Source organism: Pygocentrus nattereri, chromosome 15 (genome assembly GCF_015220715.1).
Source record: "Pygocentrus nattereri isolate fPygNat1 chromosome 15, fPygNat1.pri, whole genome shotgun sequence".
Lineage (NCBI taxonomy): Eukaryota > Metazoa > Chordata > Actinopteri > Characiformes > Serrasalmidae > Pygocentrus > Pygocentrus nattereri.
The window spans coordinates 23,400,654-23,422,097 of NC_051225.1; the positions used below are offsets into that span (position 1 = coordinate 23,400,654).

The 21,444-nt window shown below is 38.4% G+C and overlaps 4 protein-coding genes across 6 annotated transcripts in view; 1 reads left to right on the forward strand and 3 right to left on the reverse strand.

Annotated features, from left to right (window-relative positions):
• Positions 1 to 9,113, reverse strand: part of col9a1a (collagen, type IX, alpha 1a) — a 24,064-nt gene extending 14,951 nt beyond the window's left edge. Inside the window, exons 1-10 of the mRNA XM_017716644.2 lie at positions 8,983 to 9,113; positions 7,811 to 8,104; positions 7,209 to 7,283; positions 6,982 to 7,020; positions 6,825 to 6,887; positions 5,420 to 5,473; positions 5,157 to 5,192; positions 1,744 to 1,767; positions 1,190 to 1,243; positions 1,054 to 1,107 (exon numbers count right to left, since the gene is read on the reverse strand). Of these exons, the coding sequence (XP_017572133.1) occupies positions 1,054 to 1,107; positions 1,190 to 1,243; positions 1,744 to 1,767; positions 5,157 to 5,192; positions 5,420 to 5,473; positions 6,825 to 6,887; positions 6,982 to 7,020; positions 7,209 to 7,283; positions 7,811 to 7,885 (474 nt within the window). The 5' untranslated portion in view covers positions 7,886 to 8,104; positions 8,983 to 9,113. The remainder of the gene's footprint in view (positions 1 to 1,053; positions 1,108 to 1,189; positions 1,244 to 1,743; positions 1,768 to 5,156; positions 5,193 to 5,419; positions 5,474 to 6,824; positions 6,888 to 6,981; positions 7,021 to 7,208; positions 7,284 to 7,810; positions 8,105 to 8,982) is intronic.
• Positions 9,056 to 15,775, forward strand: si:dkey-23f9.4 (HYLS1 centriolar and ciliogenesis associated). 2 transcript variants are annotated; one of them, XM_017716645.2, is made up of 12 exons: positions 9,056 to 9,142; positions 9,602 to 9,710; positions 9,811 to 9,927; positions 10,055 to 10,128; positions 10,260 to 10,504; positions 11,315 to 11,370; positions 14,322 to 14,488; positions 14,667 to 14,712; positions 15,006 to 15,069; positions 15,200 to 15,281; positions 15,413 to 15,439; positions 15,535 to 15,775. In XM_017716645.2, exons 2-12 carry the CDS (start codon positions 9,611 to 9,613, stop codon positions 15,664 to 15,666), a joined length of 1,110 nt encoding a protein of 369 aa, XP_017572134.1. In that variant the 5' UTR covers positions 9,056 to 9,142; positions 9,602 to 9,610; the 3' UTR covers positions 15,667 to 15,775. The 2 variants fall into 2 exon arrangements, with proteins under 2 accessions (XP_017572134.1, XP_017572135.1); XM_017716646.2 differs by having other exon boundaries at positions 9,075 to 9,133.
• mrpl4 (mitochondrial ribosomal protein L4) lies at positions 15,776 to 18,693 on the reverse strand. The gene is made up of 9 exons (XM_017716647.1): positions 18,547 to 18,693; positions 18,290 to 18,371; positions 17,984 to 18,152; positions 17,475 to 17,526; positions 17,153 to 17,270; positions 16,916 to 17,022; positions 16,211 to 16,320; positions 16,047 to 16,120; positions 15,776 to 15,955 (listed from the first exon to the last, which is right to left on the reverse strand). The coding sequence occupies exons 1-9, from the start codon at positions 18,592 to 18,594 to the stop codon at positions 15,810 to 15,812; spliced, it is 906 nt and encodes a 301-aa protein (XP_017572136.1). The 5' UTR covers positions 18,595 to 18,693; the 3' UTR covers positions 15,776 to 15,809.
• A 543-nt stretch (positions 18,694 to 19,236) lies between these two features.
• On the reverse strand, positions 19,237 to 21,191 carry c15h6orf120 (chromosome 15 C6orf120 homolog). 2 transcript variants are annotated; one of them, XM_017716673.1, is made up of 2 exons: positions 21,048 to 21,191; positions 19,237 to 20,381 (listed from the first exon to the last, which is right to left on the reverse strand). In XM_017716673.1, exon 2 carries the CDS (start codon positions 20,340 to 20,342, stop codon positions 19,779 to 19,781), a length of 564 nt encoding a protein of 187 aa, XP_017572162.1. In that variant the 5' UTR covers positions 20,343 to 20,381; positions 21,048 to 21,191; the 3' UTR covers positions 19,237 to 19,778. The 2 variants fall into 2 exon arrangements, with proteins under 2 accessions (XP_017572162.1, XP_017572163.1); XM_017716674.2 differs by having other exon boundaries at positions 21,102 to 21,174.
• Between the last annotated feature and the right edge of the window lie 253 nt (positions 21,192 to 21,444).

Genomic DNA, 21,444 nt, shown 5'->3' on the forward strand with positions numbered 1-21,444 from the left:
ATTATTTTGATAAAACATTTTGATTTTAACATTGTTCACAATCAACAGAGTTGGGTAGTAGCTATTTACTTTTACTTAATTACATATATCAAGTTAACATTTTGATGAATTTATACATGTATAATAATTTTACTTCTACAACATTATTAGTGTCAAGCACTGGTTTGGTGATAAGGCCATGCTCATGGTCACCAATTCATCCTAAATGTGCTGGATGAGACTGAGGTCAGTCAAGTTTTTCAACAACAAACACAACAACAATTTGTTTATTTGCACAGCTTTTGCACAGAGACATTGTTACAGACATTGTTATCCTGAAACAGGGTCTTCCCCAAAACTGCTGCCCCAAGCTTGGAAGCACATGCTTCTCTAGAATTTGACTGCCTGCTATAGCATTAAGATTTCCCTTTACTGAGCATTATTCCACCCCCACTAAACTATTCAGTTGGTATAATACATTAAGGCAGATTGTGTTTTCCTGACTAAACCCAGATTCATCACTCTGGAGAACGTATTTCCACTGCTCCAGTATTCAGTGGCAGTGCTCTTTATGTCACTCCAGGTAATGCTTAGCATTGCACACAGTGACCCAAAACTGCTGTACTGTTCCTCAGTGACTTTGTATTCAAGTAATCTACTTTTGATTCTGTTACTAATTCCATTTCTGCCTAATTTCATTATGTTGTGTTGATGATAGCATCTGAACTCCTGTGACTGGTCACATCTCTGACTATTGAGGCTTATTGTAGAGCAATATAATCCTAAAAAGAGATGAGATCTTATCAAACTTATTGTGCTGATAAATACTTGTTCTATCAGTTTTACATGTTACTCAATTTTTTTTGACTTCTTACTTTTTGGATAAGGTCCTTATATTTGAGTCACTATCTCACAAAGGTTATAATACTTTTATTTGAATATAGGTTCAGGCTACTCTAACCACATCTGACAATAATAACTTATATAATTAAAGTAAAATTTAAAGAGACAAATGTGTATAGCCCATGAACTCTAATGTGAAACATATATAAAAAAGTATTGGGCAGTACTTACTCTTGGCCCAGCTGGTCCTGGAAGACCCAACGACCCTCTCAGCCCACGACTTCCCTATTGTACATCACAAACATTATTTCAAAGTGATTCTTTATTAGGTTAGTTTAACACTGGAACTAGATAGTGGTCTACGTACTGGAGGTCCTGCTTTGCCTAATTCTCCTGGCAGTCCATCATCTCCATCGGCACCCTTCCAAGAAAACCAGTAAATAAACACAATAAAGCACATAAATAAAAAGTTTCCTCTAAAAAGTACCTTCAGCATTCAACAACATAGGCCTCTTAAATTGATTCAAGCATGAAATCTCACAGATTTTTTGCTTTTCTTCATTTTTTTATTTTCTGATTTTTCTGATGTCCTTCTTGGAGACTTTAGAAAAGACTGGGTTATCAAAGTCAGACATTTTTAGGTATCTGGTTAGACACATTAAATGTTTACATCACGATTCAAAAGGTTTGATTTCAAAGATGTATGTATATATTTTTTTCTTACTAACTTTATTGATACATAATCACCCTTTGTATTTTCTTTGATGTTTTTTGTAGGTTTGTATTACATATGAAACATGTAAATGTGACTTCAACTGTATAATGGAAAGTGTGATAACGAAGTGTAGAACATGACAACCACAAGAGGCAGATTAATATCAGCAGTAATTATTATCAATAGAATAAAGACAACAAACTTACAGCTTCTCCATCCTCTCCAACACCCTGTGAATAGAAAATATATGTGGATCATTGCACTAAACTGGTTCAAAGTCAGAGCTGAAACAACATTCTGGGCTTTCAACTGACTTGGACTTTAGACTAAAATCCTTCTGCTTTGAGAGACCCTATATCTTCATAATGTTTATTTTACTGAAATAATTGATTGAACATTCCATTTTGTAATTATCAAAACAATCATAACAGTAATGAAACTTTACCAAATGTTTTAGTTCTTATAGTTTTAACTAATTTATGCATAACTCATAAATAACCTAATGTGTACACACATTGAACAGCTGTACACAAATAAAATCATAAAATGCTTCATTAAATCACAAAATCGTTTCCTTAATTGCAAAAACTAACACTGAATTTCAGACTTTGGGACACATTTACTTCAACACAATCTGATCTATCTGCTCACCATGGGGCCATGAGAGACAGGAATGCAGTCTCACTTCCTGCTCTAAAAGGCGGGGGTGTGGCTAAAATAAGGCACCGCCTATAAACTAAAATCGTTTGTGTTTCAATAGTGGTATAAAAACATAACATAACAAAACATAAAAAAGAAATCTTTTACCTTTGCTTCAAATGTTGGTCTTTTAATAAAAGAAATTTAAGAACTACAAACATTTAGCTGTTATGGATAATGAATTATGATTTTGTATATATTTATCTCAATTAATGCTCCAAATTAAATACATCATAACATAATCCTTGTAAATATGTATGATCGTCATCGTGCTATGTTATTTGAAGATCCACCTAAAGTTCTGTGCCTCCTTAAAAAGGTTCCACCTTAAACACTGCCACCTTAAATTTAGTGCAATGTTATTTCAAGTTCCACCTTAAGTTCTTGGCCAACTCACAAAAAGTTCCATCTTAAAATCTGTGCCTCCTTAAAAATGTTCCACCTTAAACACTGTGCCACCTTAAATTTAGTGCTATGTCATTTCAAGTTACACCCTAAGGTCTGTGCCACCTTCATTTCATTGGTATGTTAAATAAAGTTCCACCTTAAATTGTGTGCCTCCTTTAATTTTGTGCTATGCTAACTGAAGTTCCACCTTAAATTTAATGCTAGCTTAAAGAGCGTTCTATCCTAAATTCTATGCCACCTTAAATTTAGTGCTATGTCATTTCAAGTTCCACCTTAAAGTCTGTGCCACCTGAAAAGAAGTTCCACCTTAAGTTCTGTGCCACCTTAATTTTGTTTCTGTTAATTATCGTTCCACCTTAAATTCTCTGCCTCCTTTAATGTTATGCTATGCGAACCGAAGTTCCACCTTAAGTTCTGCGCCTCCTTAAAAAGGTTCCACCTTAAATACTTTGCCATATTTAGTGCTATGTTAATAGCAGTTCCAGCGTAAATTCTGTGCCTCCTTTAATTTTGTGCTATGTGAACTGAAGTTCCACCTTAAGTTCTGTGCGTCCTTAAAAAGGTTCCACCTTAAATACTGTGCCATATTTATTGCTATGTTAATAACAATTCCACCTTCAATTCTTTGCTATGTTAATTGAGGTTTCACCTTAAAGTTAGTGACATGTTAATAGCCGTTCCACCTTAAACATGAAGAAGAGGGTGCAGGCAGGATGGAGTGGGTGGAGACAGGTGTCAGGGCTGATGTGTGACAGAAGGATAGCAGCAAGAGTGAAAGGGAAGGTTTACAAGACAGTAATGCGTCCTGCTATGATGTACGGTTTGGAGACTGTGGCTCTGTCTAAAAGACAGGAGGCTGAGCTGGAGGTGGCGGACATGAAGATGCTGAGATTTTCGTTGGGAGTGACAAGGATGGACAAGATTAGAAATGAGCAGATCACAGGGACAGTGAAGGTGGAGCAGTTTGGAGATAAAGCCAGACAGGCCAGGTTGAGATGGTTTGGACATGTGTTGAGGAGGAATAGTGGATATATTGGTCAAAGAATGCTGGAGATGGAGCTGCCGAGTAGAAGGAGAAGGGGTAGACCTAAGAGAAGGTTTATGGATGTAGTGAAGGTGGACATGGAGATGGTTGGTGTATAAGTAGAGGAGGCAATGGATAGGGCAAGATGGAATCAGATGATCCGCTGTGGCAACCCCTAACGCCGCTCCCAGGCCAATTTGAAGATGTAATCCCTCCAGTGGGTGCTAGGACGACCCCGGGGTCTTATCCCGGTAGGCCGTGCCTGGTACACCCCCACCGCAAGGCGTCCAGGGGGCATCTGAATCAGATGCCCGAACCACCTCAGCTGGCTCCTCTCAATTCAGAGAAGTAGCGGCTCTCCTCCGAGCTCCTCCCGAATGGCAGAGCTCCTCACCCTATCAAATAGAGTGTAGCCCGCCACCCTGCGAAGAAAGCTAATTTCCGCCGCTTGTATTTGCAATCTCGTTCTTTCGGTCATTACCCACAGCTCATGACCATAGGTAAGGGTCGGGATGTAGACCGGCCAGTAAACAGAGAGCTTTGCCTTATGGCTCAGCTCCCTCCCTCTTCACCACTACAGTCTGGTATAGTGACCGCATTACTGCTGCTGCCTGTCCCAGCCTGCGGCCGATCTCACAATCCCTCTTCCCATCACTCTTGAACAAGACCCTGAGATACTTAAACTCCTCCACCTGGGGGAAGTCCTTTCCCCTTACCTGGAGTGGGCATGCCATCCTTTTCCGAGCTAAGATCTAAATACTGAAATGTTTTTATTATTTTTTTTACTGTGAGACCACTGTTACAACTTGGTCCTCACATACAGGCAAACCTCCATTGCGATGCAATGCGATGACTTCAGTGAAGTCAGGCAAAACTGAAATCACTGAAGCAAAAAAGTCATTACTACTGCATTAATGCTTAATGTTGATCAGAACAGATGATTCATTAATAAATGATTACATTAAATTATAAGAACACAGAAAAATAGAGTGATTAGGCCATTTTAATGGCATTACCATGCAGTTCATTGTGGTAAAATAAAATATATAATTGAAATATATTTGTTTGATAAATTCAAATTCAAATGCTATTTTAATTGTTTTGTTTTTTTTTTCATTTTTTCAACTGCTTTCATTAATAAGAAATACAAATTCCAAGTCAGCTGCCAGTAGGCCAAAAGTGGCCGATTCACTAGTACACTAGACATCCTAAAACAGCTCAAAATAAGCAACACAAAACCACTAAAAAAGTAACAAATGTTAACATGAGGGAAACAAACCTCATATAAAATACACAGTGTTTCACTTTATATTCTTACACATTTATAGTGTTGACTAGAATCATTTATAGCCAAAATTAGGAACTGTTCAACTTTCTGCAACTTTCACATCAGATTTAAAACTGACAGTAACTTTGTTTTAATGTAAATTTAACATATGTGTATTTAGACAATGTCTTCTGTATTGTGTTCAAATTCTGTTTACTTACAGGTCGTCCTCTTGGTCCAGGTGCACCAGGTTCACCCTAATAATATCCACCAAATACAAGACAGCTCAGATCAAATCACTGTGCGTAAAACTATTATACAAACTGATGACAAAAAGATCAATGTGGCTCTCTTTCTTTTTGGCTATGTTACTTACATAAGCAAAATGTCTAGCACAAACATAGCCAGAAAATAATGAAAGCTGGCTGTGTTGAATTGTGTCCTATTGAGAAAATGTGACTATGATTAGTTGTTGAAGACTTACTTTTGGCCCAATGGGACCAACTGGGCCAGGATCTCCTATAGGCCCAGTCAAACCCTGAAGAAATAAGAAAAAAGTTACAATGTATAAATCTGTGCCTGATTTGTAAAATTTGACATTATATAATTCAAAAGACAGTAAAACAAGAAAAGAACAGATTTCTCGACTTTAAGCTACTTTATTATGATAAAAGAAGTCTCACCACTGAAAACTGTTAACCCTCTATTGCATATAACCCATATGGCAACGATTACTTTATCTTAATTTTACTAAAAAGCAGTAATCTAAAATTTGTGCTTTGTTATTTAATTGTGGGAAAAAAAGGGTCTTTTACTTTGAAAAGACAAATACTTCATAACATCACATGACCAGGATTTTTTATTATGATGTCATTATTACCATACATTCCAAATACCAATTGAAATTGTATTTATTTCCAATATTTGTAAATATTGGCTTGTACATTTCACTAAATATAAGTTGGATTTTGTTTGTTTGTTTTGGAGAAAAATATGTTATGCTATGGTACAATTTCGCATTGTTGCCAAATAGCAAGTAACCCACTACATTGTTTTTTTTTTTCCACTATTTAAGCCATTTAAAATAACAAAAAACACATTAAAACATTTTATCAAGTTTAATTTATAATTCATGCAGCAGAGGGTTAAGTGCCCAAAAGTGGATATTTTCCTCACAGAACTTGAAATGTTGTTTTGACTCAACTGGATAACTGGAATCATAATCCCTGACGTAATATTTGATAATATTTGATAAGATGGAAGGTGGGGCCCATTCAGTGAACATTGGTGAAAGAAATCTTACAAGCATCTTCAGTTCTCCTGTAACAGACTCCTCCCAGTTCTAGACTTGCATATAGAGAGGAGCATGCTGCATTCAACCATTGAACAACCAACACAAACCAGCAAGATTCGTCCAGAATAGACTTTTGCAGATATTCATTATTAAATATTTTTAGATTAGTTTTATCACTAAGAGTCATCTAAACACCAGTTATTATCCTTTCAAGAATAAACTGGTTTGTTGCTATTGTAGCACTTACATTAAGATACATCTAGAAGAGGGATTAAAATTTGACACTTAATCCAAAATCCCTCTTTAGTACTGAGCACCACGGCTCAGGCTTCAGGTGGACTGCATACAGGAGGCGTTTTGTTACCATGAGGCACCAGCAGCAGTGCCAGTCCAGACCTACAGGCTTTCCTCCACAAACACAAAAAGGCCTCTGTCTGTCTGAAGCCTATATGGGGCACTCTTTCCTCGCTTTCCTTGCTCTAAATGGCCAAATTGATGTTTTTTTTTTTTTACTTTTTTCCTCTTGGGCCAGTTCCTTAGAGATGAAAAGCTGAATTTTTTTCAACTGATGCTCAAAGAATGCACAAAGACATACATCTGCTCCTGGGTTTCCTGGTAGTCCATTAGCCCCATTTTTCCCATCATCTCCATCTGGGCCCTACAATAATATAGCAAATCAGTGCAGTCTGAGAAAGTATGATATTTTCATGCCAGTTTTAGACAAATGTATGAGCTGATGACAGTTTACTTACTGGAAGGCCATCTGGACCAGGCCCTGGACCTCTTTCTCCCTAATATAAAATAATGGATTAAAATGATTTAAAAACCAAATACACACACAAAAATAAATGTAACTTTGTTTAGAGGCAGTTATCATGTACGTAATGAATACAATACAAACTGTTTTTTTCTGACCATCCACAAAAGTGATAAGGATAAATCTAAAGGCACAGAAAAAATAATGTAATATATGGCTTACATCGATGCCATCGACGCCAGCAAAGCCAACAAGTCCTGGAGGGCCAGGTGGCCCTCTCGGACCAGGCGGGCCCCTCTAAAACACACACACACACATATACACACACACACACACACACGCACACACAGAAATAATTTAAGCCACCTGTGGTAAATAGTTTCATAATATTCCATTGGTTTAGTCTACTGAGCTTTCCAACCACTGAAGGTGATTTGAGCCTTAGTCAAGGCATAACCATCAAACTCCACAAAGCTCACTTTTGATTCATTGAAACTAACAGCACATGCACACACCTTGACTGCTTTGCTGGAAATATGTTCCAGATGTCAGCTAGTGTGCAGATATCAGGTCAAATCAACTGCAAAGTTGTGCTAGACATAAAATATACAGCTACAGGTACGAAATAATTATACATATAAAATTATATTTACATGAAAAATATTAAAGCTCTATATTCCCCACATCAAGTTACAGAAGAAAGCACATGAGATTCCACACAAGTTACAATGCCTAAAGACTTCACATCCTTCACAACGTCTTAAGGAAACCGAACAATAGCTTGTACTGAGCTGTGCTAGTGGGCTGCCTTGTCTGTAACTCACCTGAGCGGAGCAGATCAGGACTATTTGCAGTAAAACCACCAGCAGGGACGCCCGGAAAGTCCTGGCGTACAGCATGGTCTCCCCGGTGTCTTGGAGAATGCAAAAGTCCTTTTTTATTAGTTGGGGTTCACGGTTTTTCTGTCAATATTCCCCAGCTGAACCGCCGCACCTTCTACTGAGATGCTCGGTGTACTATTAAAACTCATGTTTATTCATATCGGAGCTGTAATGTGATTGGTAAAGCGGTGGAGCGTCTGCGTGGGGTGGGCGTGGTCTGTAGTCTTATCCTAGTATCTGTGGAAATACCACAAAGACAAAAAGTGAATATTAAGTATAAAAACAGTAACTATTATAGATGAGCTTACCAGTATATCTAGTTATATTCATCATGAGATTAGGTTAAAACACAACATTTATTCCCAAGGTTGTTTAGCAAAAAAGATATAATCAGCTGTGCGCTTAAAGGGGAATTCCATCGATTTTTCTAAATTTCTGCATTATCCTGTCGTTGAGACGTAAACAAAGTCATTCAGAGTGGGCAAGTGTGAAACTGTACACGGTAGATAAACTTACTGACTCAGATTTCTTTACAGTGGTGGGGATAGGAACCAGGGGTCTGCTTGTCTACAATACAAATATAAACATTTTGTTTACTATTCAAAATGACCAGCGGACCTGCATGCGTCTTCTGTGTCTTTTCATGCGCAATGTTGAAATAGCAGTAAACCTGAAAAACACAAGTTTTCCTTGGGTACTGTTTTGCCGTACACCTCCCTGCAAGTACTTCTCCGTCATGAATGGATTTTAAAATGTGTACTGTTTAGGCCAAAAGCTCTGTCATAAATGCAGCGTAAAACAACGTCCAGGGCATCGTGCAGCCTATTCTCACCTTTCATGTAATGGCTTTCTGTGCGGTATCTTTAAATGCTTCAGACGTCTAGTTCCCATTACCATCACTGTGAGCAATTCCGATTCGGTGTTTCTCTACAACCGCGCGCTGTGCATCAGTCCGGTCTGACTGCATTTGTTTACATCATAACAGTTTAATACGCAGAAATTTTTGAAAAATCGGTGGTATTCCCCTTTAAGCCTACGATTACGTGTAAATGCACCGATTGTTACTTAACTCTCGTAAGTTAGTTTGTATATTTATGTCAAAACGTTAAGTGTACCTGTGATGTTTAATGTTTCTCCTGAACAGTAGGAGGCGCTATGGAACCAGCTCCGACTCCGTGTTGCGCAGTAGCAGTGAGGGCGTAATTTTCAAAGACTGGTAACCGCCTGTTGTTGTCTTGGTGCTGGAGAAACGTCTCGTCAGCGGAGGTGATATAAGTAGGTGTTTTTGTGCACTTTTAATGTAAATAAATAAAGGCTGGTCATGCGTCATTATTAGTTAAAAACTAACAACTCTGTTTTTTTCACTCAAAGTTTCCAACAATAAGCTCAACTTTTGTGTTTAGCTTAGCTGCTCGCTGCTTTTCTTTAAAAGCCATATAACGTTAGCTACCTAGCGGTTAGCTAAGTTAGCGAGTTAACTAGCTAACGGGAATAACCCAACAAACAGCCACTTGCTATTTCGTTGATTAAATGCATGTCAAATTCCAGTTAACTGAAACTTTGCTGAGAGAGGGTATTTTTCCCAGGCTCAATCTTTGCTGCATCTTAGCTAAGCTAGTTAGAGTAGATGCGTCTTTTGATGTGATGGCTAAGCTACTGTTAGTAAGCATAATCATTAATAGGCTGCTTGTGTAATATAAGAAGTATTGTTTCCTTACCTGATGTCTTTTGTAGGCAACGAAAATGGATAACCTTGACTTTTCGGAGGAAGAAATAGAGCAGCAGTTGGCTGCTCTTGGGTACACAAACATATCCAAAGAAAGACTGCTTGAATTTAAACGAGGTGGGTTATTCGACGATTAGTTTAACTATTTAGTCAGGTGATTTCTCCAACTCCATGTTGACAATACTATAACTATTAAAACATCTCCAAACATTTATAGACCTTGACTTGCTGATATCTCATGAAAAGTCGAAGAGCCAGACTTCAGCTGAATGGAGTTCTCCCAAATCTCAGAGCTGTGTGAGCAAGAGTCCACCTGTGATCACTAAAGAAAAGGGTATGTGTTTACTTGATTAAAAGAGCATATTTTCTTTTCTATCTTGTGGCCTAATAACGAATATGTAGAGTGATATTTGTATCTTTTAATTTCAATGTATTCTACATGTAATTTGTCTCTAATTTAGTCCGGGTACACAGTGTTGGTTCAAGTTTCTGCAACATGTACTCTCACAATGGTGCTGCAGATCAGCAAAGACCGGTATGAGCACTATACTTTATTACTACAGTAATGCACATGTCATACATTAAATGTCCTGTTTCTGAATGTCACATCACAGCCCAGTTGAAATATGTCTAGTAATGTTAAACTTTTATTTTTGTGCTGTCAAGGTTTTGACCTCAACTTTTCATGAAGACAGCCATGAGATTGTCATGAATCCAGGGCCCTATGACTCTTACATAGAGCACTCAATGGCTCCCAGATACATCAGACCTTCTACAGCTCCAAACAGACTTGAAGTGGAGGAAGCATCTTCTGAAATTTACCATTCAGTGCTGGATTCCAGTCGGACTGTCAGCCCTGACAGAGAACTTCATACAAATGTAAAGCCATCTATGAAAAGAAAAGTACTTAGGTAAGATTTTCCTTCTGTTAAGTGAAAATTTAGAGAGTAAATATTCATCTAAATGAATCTGAATTGAGCAAGTGTTATGATCTGTCACAGTACAGTATATTGGGATGTGTGGTGAACTCAGAGTTAGGCTGATGGTACCTCAGATTTACAGAGCTGTGCAGAACTCAGAAACCAATTTTAATTATTTCATTTACAGCCAAAAACAGCCATTTAGTAAAAGTTATTTATTTTCAGGATTTATTATATATTTTGGTATAAGGATAGTTCTCATATATAAGTCAGGGGAATGTCAAAGCAAAATGAAAAAGAGCATTTTCCAAAATGATTGTTCAAAAAAGTATAATATGTATAGCAAACAAGACTTGGTAAAGCACCAAAACTGTCACAATCAATTAAACAGAACTTAAAGAATTAATCTTTGAGAGACAGGTGAAAATTCAGCAGCTTCAAGCTTCATTCTTGCTTCAGGTATGAGAATGTTTTTGTTCATCATTTCACTGTGAGAAGACCACTCGGTGCTAAAGGTCTGAAATTATGTGTAGTTGTCAATGAACTGTTACTGAGAAATAAAATAGATAAGAGTGACAGGAAAGTTGCAAATCAAATAAATAAGCTGCAGTTCTACAAACAATAAAATGGCCACCCCAGAACCCAGACCTCAACATCACTGAATATAAGTTGTGGAAATATTTACCTGCAGATTTCTGTGAAAATCTGATAATGTTAGTGTAAGTGGTCTCTGTCTTTCATGCATTACTGTAAATTTAAAATCATTTAACTGAACAGAAAATCTTTTTTCTCCCCCATCAGGAAGCATAGGGGCCAGTCTCAAGTGTGCGATGAGTCTACATACAGTGAAGACTCTGGTAAGTTTAACAATATCTGGACCAGGAGTATTCAGTTCTGCTCTTGGAGTCCTAGTGTCCAGCACACTTTAGTAATATTCCTGGTCAATCACTCAGACCTGGCAATGAACAGATGTGCAGGGAAATCACCAGCCCATGCTCAACACTGGCCCATCACGGTTGGAACTGAAGACTCCTGATCTAGACCTACTAATTATTGTTTTGGATGTCATAAACATGTCCTGCCACTATGTGTCACTCTAGCCCTTTTAAGCAGATCTGTAGTATCAGTAGTAATCTTCTTACAGTAACTCCACCTCCTGCTCAGCCATCTGCTGAGCCTTGGTCTATAGGCTAATTTTCCCTTTGGATTTGATCAAAGAAAGAACGATTCATACTTCAACATGTATAAAACCTGCAGCAGTTACTGGGACAATGCAAGTGGAGAGGACAAAGAATCTCTCTCCTCATCCTTCTGGACTGATCAGGAAAGTGAAGAAGAACAGAGAGAATGTTTTGTAAAGGATGGCAGCAGAGGTAAAAGAACTGAGAAGGAGCCTGGAAATGACAAGGATGGGACAGAATGGTATGTGAAAGTGGATAGTGTGAATGATGCGACTGGAGGAAAGCTGGAAGAGCATTGCAAAAAAGAGGATAAGCGATGTTGTGTGGACGAACAGAGTAAGGATGAAGGTACACAAAAAAGACCAAGAGGTGAACAAGAGAGTGAGATTGAGTGTTTCTCATGTGAAGATGGTGAGAATGATAGCACTGGAATCAAATCAGAAAAAGAGAGTGAAGATGAAGAGGAGAGAGGTACTACAAATAAAAGCAGCGAGTCAGAAACCGAAGGTGATGATTTAAGAAGTGAAGAAGAGGAAAGTGAAGATGATGTTAAAGAAGACAGTGAATCTGAACAGGAGAATGAGGAAAAAGAGGACAAAACCTTGTACAAGCTAGATGGAATAGAGAATAAGCTTGAAAGCTACAGTGTTGAGAATGAAATGGTGATGGATTGGGAAAGGCTTATGACTGGAAGTGAATATCTTTCAAGTGAAGAAGAGAAAGTTGAGGAAGAAAGTGATATTAATGTAAATGTCAAAGATGAAGGGACCGAGAAAAGGTTTGAAAATGAGAGTGAACAAAGGGAATGTGTTATGAGCAAAGACAGTATGCACAGAAAAGTGGAGAAAGAGCCTGAACATGATGTTCTGGAGAGTGAAGAAGAAGTAGAAGTTTTTGTCAGTGTAGTTAATAACGACCTAAAGACCTGTAAGAGACTGATGAGAAAAGCAGTGAGCGAGGAGGAAGGAAATCAAATTTTTGTGAACGAAGGCAGTAAAGACAAAGTGGTGCTGAAAGAGGGAGGCATTGGTGAAGGACTTAAAAGAAAATATGAAGGGCAAATAATAGACAGTGACAAGGAAGAAGGGTACTTTATGAACAAATATTACTCCTGTAGTAGTATTGAAGAGAAATGGCTTAATGAACCGAAATATGAGGAACACAGTAAAGAGGAGCAAGACCAAAAAAACACTTCTTACACAACTTATGTCATGGATGAACATGTGAACTCAAGTTTTCAGAATGATGAATGGGCAAATAGAGATGCCACTGTTGTAACAGAATGGAATGAGCAGTCACATACTAAACATTGGGAAACAAATAATGATTATATTATTCCTTTACAAAAATGGAACAATAGTGTTGGCCAGGATGAAAATGAAAAGAGGAAGGAAGTAGACATATATGGTGAAAAAGAGACTTTTGATGATTATCGTGGCAATACGGGCAGCCCTGCATTAAGTATGATGACTTCAGGTTATGGAACATACAGGCCAGACACACCTAAAGATGACCTGGACTACAGAGATGACTGCACTCTGACTGAGCTTGAAGAAGACATTGAATACCCTAATGTTGTTTACTGTGAGGATGACAACAGTCAGTTTACATATCAGCACAGTGTTTTTTTGGAAGGATCTAAGCAAGAGATTACTTCATTGTCCTTAACAGGTAGTGAACATCCTACTTTAAACCATTGTGATTGCAGTGAAGGTGTTGCTGTACAGCACAATGTTAAAGACAGTCAAGGCATAACTGATGAGAACAGTCTGGGATCTTCTGATGTACATGAGGAGTATGATGAAGCACCCTATTTTGCTGCAAAAAGTGTTGATCTTAGTGCCAGGGAAGAGAGCAGTGGCATTTCTTTAGATGTTTTGAGGAACGGCAACCATATCATAGTCTACGGCAGTAATGAGTGGGAAACAAACACAAAATATGAGGACTATCACCACCCCTTTAATCTGAGACTCAGTAAAAGCGTGACTTTAGTAGAGCACACAAATGAACATGGACTTGCAAGACAGAAGAAGAGGAAGACAAAGAAATCACAGTTTTTCAAATGTGGTGGGTAACAGAGTTTACTCTTTCTTTGTGTAGGTTAATGTTTTCCCTGTTCTAATGCACCTTGTTGAGCTTATTGGCTAATCAAGCCCTTTATAATGGAAGTTCATGCAGTGTCGCTGGCAAATTTTCTACTGCTTGATCTTTAGTCAGTCCTTTTTGTTGCATTCCAGCTCCCAACATGCTTGTACCAGGTTTTGCCAGTTAAACAGCCTGGACTGGGTTGATGAGAGAGATATATAGTTTGGCCTGTCATTCCTTTTAAGTTTTAAGTTAAATCAGGTGTGCTAATAATGGTGCAAATACATGCAATGGCTGGTGGCATCAAGGAATAGAAATGTGAAGTCTTGAAAAAATGTGTTCTAACTGGCTTGCAAGATATCAACTACTTTTTTGAATACAAGAAATTATTGCTATGTTTTTACCCCGTAATAACGAACCCTTACTACTAAGAATAGTTTTAAACAATTTGCTTAGGTCCTTAGAGTTTTTCACAGTACTGTGAAATGTGTGTGTGAATTGTATACCTGGTGTAATACAATAATTCTTTTATTTTTTGGCAGATCCCATAAGTGAGCTGGAACAGCGTTTAGACCATCTGAGGGTTTCTGCTTCACATGAGCGCCGTGAATTAGACTCTGAGAGTGAGGAGACGGGTAGCTACAGTGACAGACGCAGCTCAACAACAGAAGAACTCCCCAGTGCCTTTCAGGCCTACATCAAGGGCATGGTCAGTACTGCCATCAACTATTATTCGGCCTCTGCAATCCATTGTTGCTCGATCTCACTCCAATTTTTAGTGATGATTCAGCCTGCTACACAGCCGTTACAGTTTGTCCTGGCTGTCAGGTTGTTGCACTTTTGATGGTGACATATGGTTTCTTTGCTTTTTTCAAACCTTAATGCAGATGAGATCACGGAGTGAGAGTGACATCAGACCTCGGCCCAAATCCTGTAAGATTCTATGATGTTCTATGTTCTGTGGTGTTCCTTTTGCATTGCACCCCCATAGTCAGTTTAGGTCTATACGCTTATCTTAGACCCATCAGTGGACAAACTATGTAATAATAAATGTCATTTGAGTAAGACAGTTGGCTAGCAAAATGGGAAATGTTCTTTTAAAATTCTTCGTTGTGGGATTTAAGTTGTACTCTGATTGTAACTGAGGAAATATTGTATATCCAGGTAAAAATCCCTTTATACTGCAACCTACTTACTAATACTACTGTGCCATAATTTTTCTTCAGTTATTCGTCCAGTCATGGATCACCCACACACAAGAAACTTGAAAAAAACAGATCCTGTTGCAAAGTAAGATATTTCAGAAACGTCAGTATGGTTTCAGTTTCTAAAATATACATAATGCAGTGATTTGTGAGGCCTTTCTTTACAAACATTTCAACCATATTTTAGTCCTAAAATGTTTTTTCTTTCCTCTCAGGTATTTCCAGTACAAGCAAAACTGGGAGATGTTTAAGCCTCCTGGAGAAAAAAGCAGGAAAGAGCTACACTGGGCCATAAGGGTAACTACTTTTTTGCATTTAATATTTAAGGAAAAAAAAAATCTGGCAATCTGTCTACATTGTGCTGTGCTTTCTATATGTCTTATGTCTACATGTACAGTATCATGACTTATTGCATTTTCTGTGTACAGGAACAACTTGCGTATCAGCCTCCACCAGTAAGTAACATCCATTCAAATTGCTTTCCCAGGAATATTTTTCTCCTTACCTGTACAGTATGCAAGTATGAAAATCAATTTTATAATTTGTACAGGTGAAGCCTCAGAGAACATATGTGCCCAACACCTATGTGGTGCCTACAGAAAAGAAACGTTCTGCCTTAAGATGGGAGATTCGACATGACTTGGCAAATGGCATCATTCCAACTAAAATCACCTACCCCTGACATGACTCTGCGAATGCCTATTTTGTGGTTGTTGTAGTAATGTTTTATTTATTTATGTGTAATTTCTTTCTGTGAACGGCGTGCTTTGAAATAAATGGCAGACCACTGATTATGAAATAAATGTTTTTTAATACAATGAAAGTTCATGGCAGGTCACTGTAGGGGAGTTTGAAAGGGTACAGTGGTGTGAATCGAGTGTCATGCCACAACAACTTCTTTTCTAGAAACTTCACAGCTTCCAGAGTAAGGACCAAGCTTTCATGTTTCAGCATGCTGTGAACGTTCAGGCCTGTAAGTCAAATAAAAAATTTTAGCGGAAAAATTAAACACAGCTCAATGGCCATTCAGTGCTCACTGTAAAACTGGAGTGATAAACTTACCAATTGCTGGAATGATATTTATTGTCTTTAAGCTTTCTGTAGCCTGCAGAATGTTCTGTGGGAACTCCTCCCCTCTAAATAAGGAAAATAAGTTTAGGAAAATTTATGGATGAACAGAAAATTCTTATTGCAAAACAAAGAGGTTTAAAAGCACTGATACTCACACATCCACAATCAGGACTGAATCTCCCCACTGTCTGTGTTTGGCCAGGTCTTGTAGGTAGTGTGGGTCTGGAGTGGGAATCTCCAAAGAATCAACAATGTGAAGATAATCCTGGGGAATTTTATTAACAAATCCTGTTACCCCTGGATAGAAATTATTAAAATGTACAGGGCAGATTTACAAAAAATGTTCTAATTACAGTCTACCAGCACTGCGCTGGAGAAGTTGTCCCAATTTAGCAGACTGTCTACTAAGAACTTCCATTCAAATGAACAAAACTTTGGAATATACATAGGACCAGCACAATTGCCACATTTGGCTCACATGCTCACTGCATGAAAGCAACTTCTGCCAGGTAGAAATGGAAAAAAAAAAGTGACTCGTTAGGCAGATATAATTCATAAGTGAGAATCATTACTCTAAGGAAATGTCATTATTTTGACAATACATCAAACTAAAAGAAAATAAGCAGTTATCGTGACTTTGCATTCACTTTCTGCTGGAGGGATGAGCCAAACTTAACATAAAACATTTAGTGACATTTAATCCTAATACCATCTTAAGAACACAGGAAAAGATTTGACTTCAGTGTTTCCCTGTATTATCAGCAACTTTTCCTTGTCCTTCAAAAATAGTGAATGAGTATTTTGCACCAGTTGTCTTTTACTGATTAATACAGAAGCAAAAATATCCCATCTTCACTTACCTGAGCCAGTTTGGACGTCAGTGCAATTTTCAGTCCTTGTACGCGCACCTTCATAGGCAGCATGTAATAATAGCTAGTGGGCCCCCTTGGTCCATGTGCAACACCACCTGAAACAGCAACAATAGAAGTGGTTTGACAAATTTACTCAGGGAATTCAAGGTTTTGCCCACTGATGACACTGAATTAAGTCTATAGAAATATTCCATATTGACCACTTTTGCTAAAGTACAATCTCACCTCCCCTCCATATTGGTGAACGAATGCTTCCATGACGGGCGCGTCCACTGCCTTTCTGTTTCCATGGTTTCCTACCTCCTCCACTAACCTCTGCCCTGCTCTTCACTTTGGCATAGCTCTGTAGTTTAGTTAAAATATTAGATATGATTAGAATAGTGCAAGATTTCCCACTTACACATTAGCATGTTAACCAAACAACATAAGCAGAATATTCTTACATTTACTTATAATTCTCTGTATGTGCTTCTGCTGTAGAGACAGTACTGCAAGTTATCTTTGTGAATGTGTATGTAGAATGGTGTATATATACATGGCTACTTACAATTCTCTTGAAATTTCTCTGCCAGACCTCCACAGCATGAAGTATGTCCAACCTGGTTCATAAAACAAAACAAAAACCCTCTGACTTCATCTTTTCTGTGCAACAACAATGTAATGTATTAAACTATGAATGTTGCCTTTGTTTAATGAGAGGTTTAACAATGTGGCAGCTCTGGCACAGATGGTATTAAACACTAATGTGGACTTGTTGGTCTTGTAAAATCACATACTGCACATACAAATCATAAACTGACAGCTGGGACAACTAAAGGCTACCATGGCTTTGTCTAGCTGTTTTTATATCAGGTTTGCACAGAATGGCTTCAAAAACCTTGCCTGTGTCCACAAGCAGAATAGTTTCCTTTGCAAATCAAATTGTGTGTAATCTACATGAATGTAGCTGTATCACAACATTTCTGCACAATAAGTGTTTTACATGAGACGTGTCCTCTGAAATGATAAAACTTATACTAACGCACAGATCACTAAAGGCTTAATGAGATGGTTTACCTGACAGGCACTGAAAAGACATCAGGGTGCAGGTCGACAACACCGAGCGGTTCACTGTGTCGACTTTCTAAAGACTGCAGCCACGTCTGAACGGGTGCAAGATGAGCTGGAATATCAGCCTCACACCGCCGCAGCACTGGCAGATCAGTAGAAGCCGGAAAAGCTCTCTCTGAAACAGATTTGCACAGATCGAGACTACAAGGAGCACTTTTAACATGCTTGTTAAAACGTGTACTGGAAAAGGGTAAACAAAAAAGTAATGTGAGAAAGACACAAACACACAATCGATCTCAAAACTCAACTTACTTTCTCTGGGAACTCCTATCAGATTTGGTGGAAGTCGTAAATTCGACGGCAGAGCGCTTTCTCCAGAGAAAGATGAGAAGAGCTGGAGAGAATTGGAGAAATAGCGTTAGAAACGCGGTGAGAGCAAACACGTCAGCCAGAGGAAGCTGCAATGTTGATACGCCGTGATTATCCACGGTAGCTAAAGTTAGCCAGCTCTTAGAAGAAACAGCGACTTATAAATTAAAACTAAAACCAATAATGTTGTGCTTACTTACACGTTTAGCGATGCCTCCTCCACACACTGTTAGCGTAGCTCTAAACATGATGCAGATCAATGAAATACTCAAGATATAAACACCGCAGGCAGCATCGCTGACAGACCAGCGAGAAGGTCGAGCTGAGGCACTTCTCCGTCCGCTACATGTGACGTCAGGCCGCATGTGGGCAACTGTATTATACGTAATGAGATTTTAAAAACTATACCGAACAAACATTTAAACGGAAATGTCGAGCATTTCTGGAATCAACAAAGATGTATCAATCATTTATATTATGTAATTCTCTGTTTACTATCAATTCTGTAGAGAGCAGATATTATTTGGGTAGTAGTTTATTCTCAGCAATAACAGGTAGGTAGTGCCTCTGTACAATTACCTACTTTGTTAATCTTGGGCTAATAAAGAGGTTACAAAGCTGTTTATCAACTCCACAATATTCTCTTTTTATATATATATATATATATATATATATATATATATATATATATATATAAAAAGCATTCATTTCCAGTCATTAGAAGAATATATATATATATATATATATATATATATATATATATATATACATACATACACACACACACTCCCCTTCTAATGATTGGAAATACATTTTTGCTATTTTCTAAAACAACTTACAGAACTCCGTAAGGCTTAATTGCATAAAAGTAAACATAGTTGCAAAATCTGTTGAAGTTTGCACAAATGATTGCCTTTATTTGAAAATGTTACAAATGTTACAGCTGCATGAAAGTATGCCCTTCTATTTTTTCAATGAAAGGACTTACAAAAGGCACAGTTGTGTATTTGTTTTCCAAAGGTGATTTTTGTGATTGCATAGTGCTCTGAATTCCTGCAGACCCCAAATGATTCAGAACATAATAAATTAGAAAGAAAAAAAAAAACATTATACAGTACAGCTGAAAATGAATCACCGTCAAAACAGAAACTGTTCAGAACATGAAATGGGTCTGTAGATATGCAATCAATTATTCTGACAGAAGAATTGCCATTTTCATTTGCATATGACAAATTGTGAGCAGAGGAACAGATTATGTCTAGTTATTTGGGGTGCACTAGTTCACATCAAATTCAGGCTTAGAAAAAACATCCTACACTTATCAAAAGCTTTTCTCCACTGCTTTTATTTCTTATTTTGGCAATTCAGTGTTCTCACCTGAAATGCAAATACAAATGGCAACATTTCTACAATGGCAATGAGCACTTCATGATCAAAACAAAATTTCAAGTATTATCTTCAGGATTCCGATAAGAATTGTCCAGAGGATGGACTCCTCCTCCTCGGTTTCTTCTTCAGGGTCTTGCTGCGGATGCTTGGGCTGTCCATGACTCTCCTCTGAAAAATAAGAATCCTTTGAGAATGGGTCATCTGTTAAAGCTGTCTGATCATAATACACCTTCATCTCAAACTCGCTCTCCATGTGAGAGGGGTGTCCGTAGATCCCGATTCCCACGGGTCTCACAAAGTCCCGTGGAACCACCACCATATCATAGCCGCAGGTGGCCGACTGGAGCTTGTAGGTATCAAAGTCTGGTCGCAGTGTTTTATCAGACACATAGAGATCAGCATCACCCTTGAGACTGCGCATGTGCAGGATGATGCGTCCATCGTGGTTGAGACGCAGGTAGCTGTAGTTTCCTGCACCGATGTGGCCTTGGACAACATGAAGCAGGACCCATTCTTCAGGCACGGAGACCTCCTCATATGTCTGGAAGAGTCCTCTGACCTGGGAGAGGAGTACCAGCAATAACAGGACACCAAAGCACGGCATCATGGTCACTCCGCTCACCCAAGAAACACATCTGTGACCTGCCTGCAATAATGAGAAAATGACTGCAAACAACGAGTGCTTAGACAAAAGGCATAACCATAACCACGTCTCTTCCGTTATGACACATTTCTCATGTACTGACATAACCGATTTCCTGTTACTGAGTGAGCAACTTTCCAGAAGCTCTTTTCCAGAAGAACATGGGCTGTAAACTGTTACTGCATGAGACGGATCTTACAGTTAAGATTGACTGCCATGTTTACGCCTGATGAGGCTAAAAATACCTCCCCGACTTGGTTCCAGTGCAGAAGGAGTCTATGAATGTCTTTAGGTGTGTTAAGATTAACTGATAAGTTGAGAACAACCTTCAAAACAACAGCGTAGCAACGTTTCCAAAACGTGCTGCAAACAACGTACAGAGATTTTTGCTCAGTTAACTCCGTTGCAGCATAGTTACTTAAACAGAACAGTCAGATAAAGATATATCGCCATTATAGTTGGTCCGGTCATGTATACCTTAGTGTACGTAAAATACAGCTATAATTAGCTTGGTTAGCTAACTAACTAGCCGAGAAGATAGTCGTCTAGGTACTGTCCAAAGAGAACCGGCTTGCTAACTGGCTAGTAACGTGTTAATATCATAATAACAACTTCTAGTTGTTAGCTTCATTTTTCAAAACATATCTTTATTTAGTAATATTGTCTTACCAGTGCATTGTTAAAAGTAACCCATTATGTTAAGCGCGCTGTGAAAACACTAACCGCCGCCGTGAAGTTCACGGAGTCTTTTTTTTCGCCTGCACTCCCGAGTCGCGTAGCGCCACCTGTCGGATGGGGAGCGGTAATCCTCCAGCGCACATAATGCAGCCCGCTGAAAGCACGCGATAATCTAGGTTTAAACGTAATCACGAGTACTTTATTGCAGATTACATTACCAGAGGTTAGTAGGGTAGATTAGACTAACCACTCTCATGTAAAAGTATCGTTACGTAAGTGATATGACTAAAGTAGACGTAAAATATGTACGATAAAAAGAAGTTGAGCAGGAGGAATAAGTATCACAGGGAATCCTTCTGAAATGCAGCTGTAAACTGTCTTTTACCAC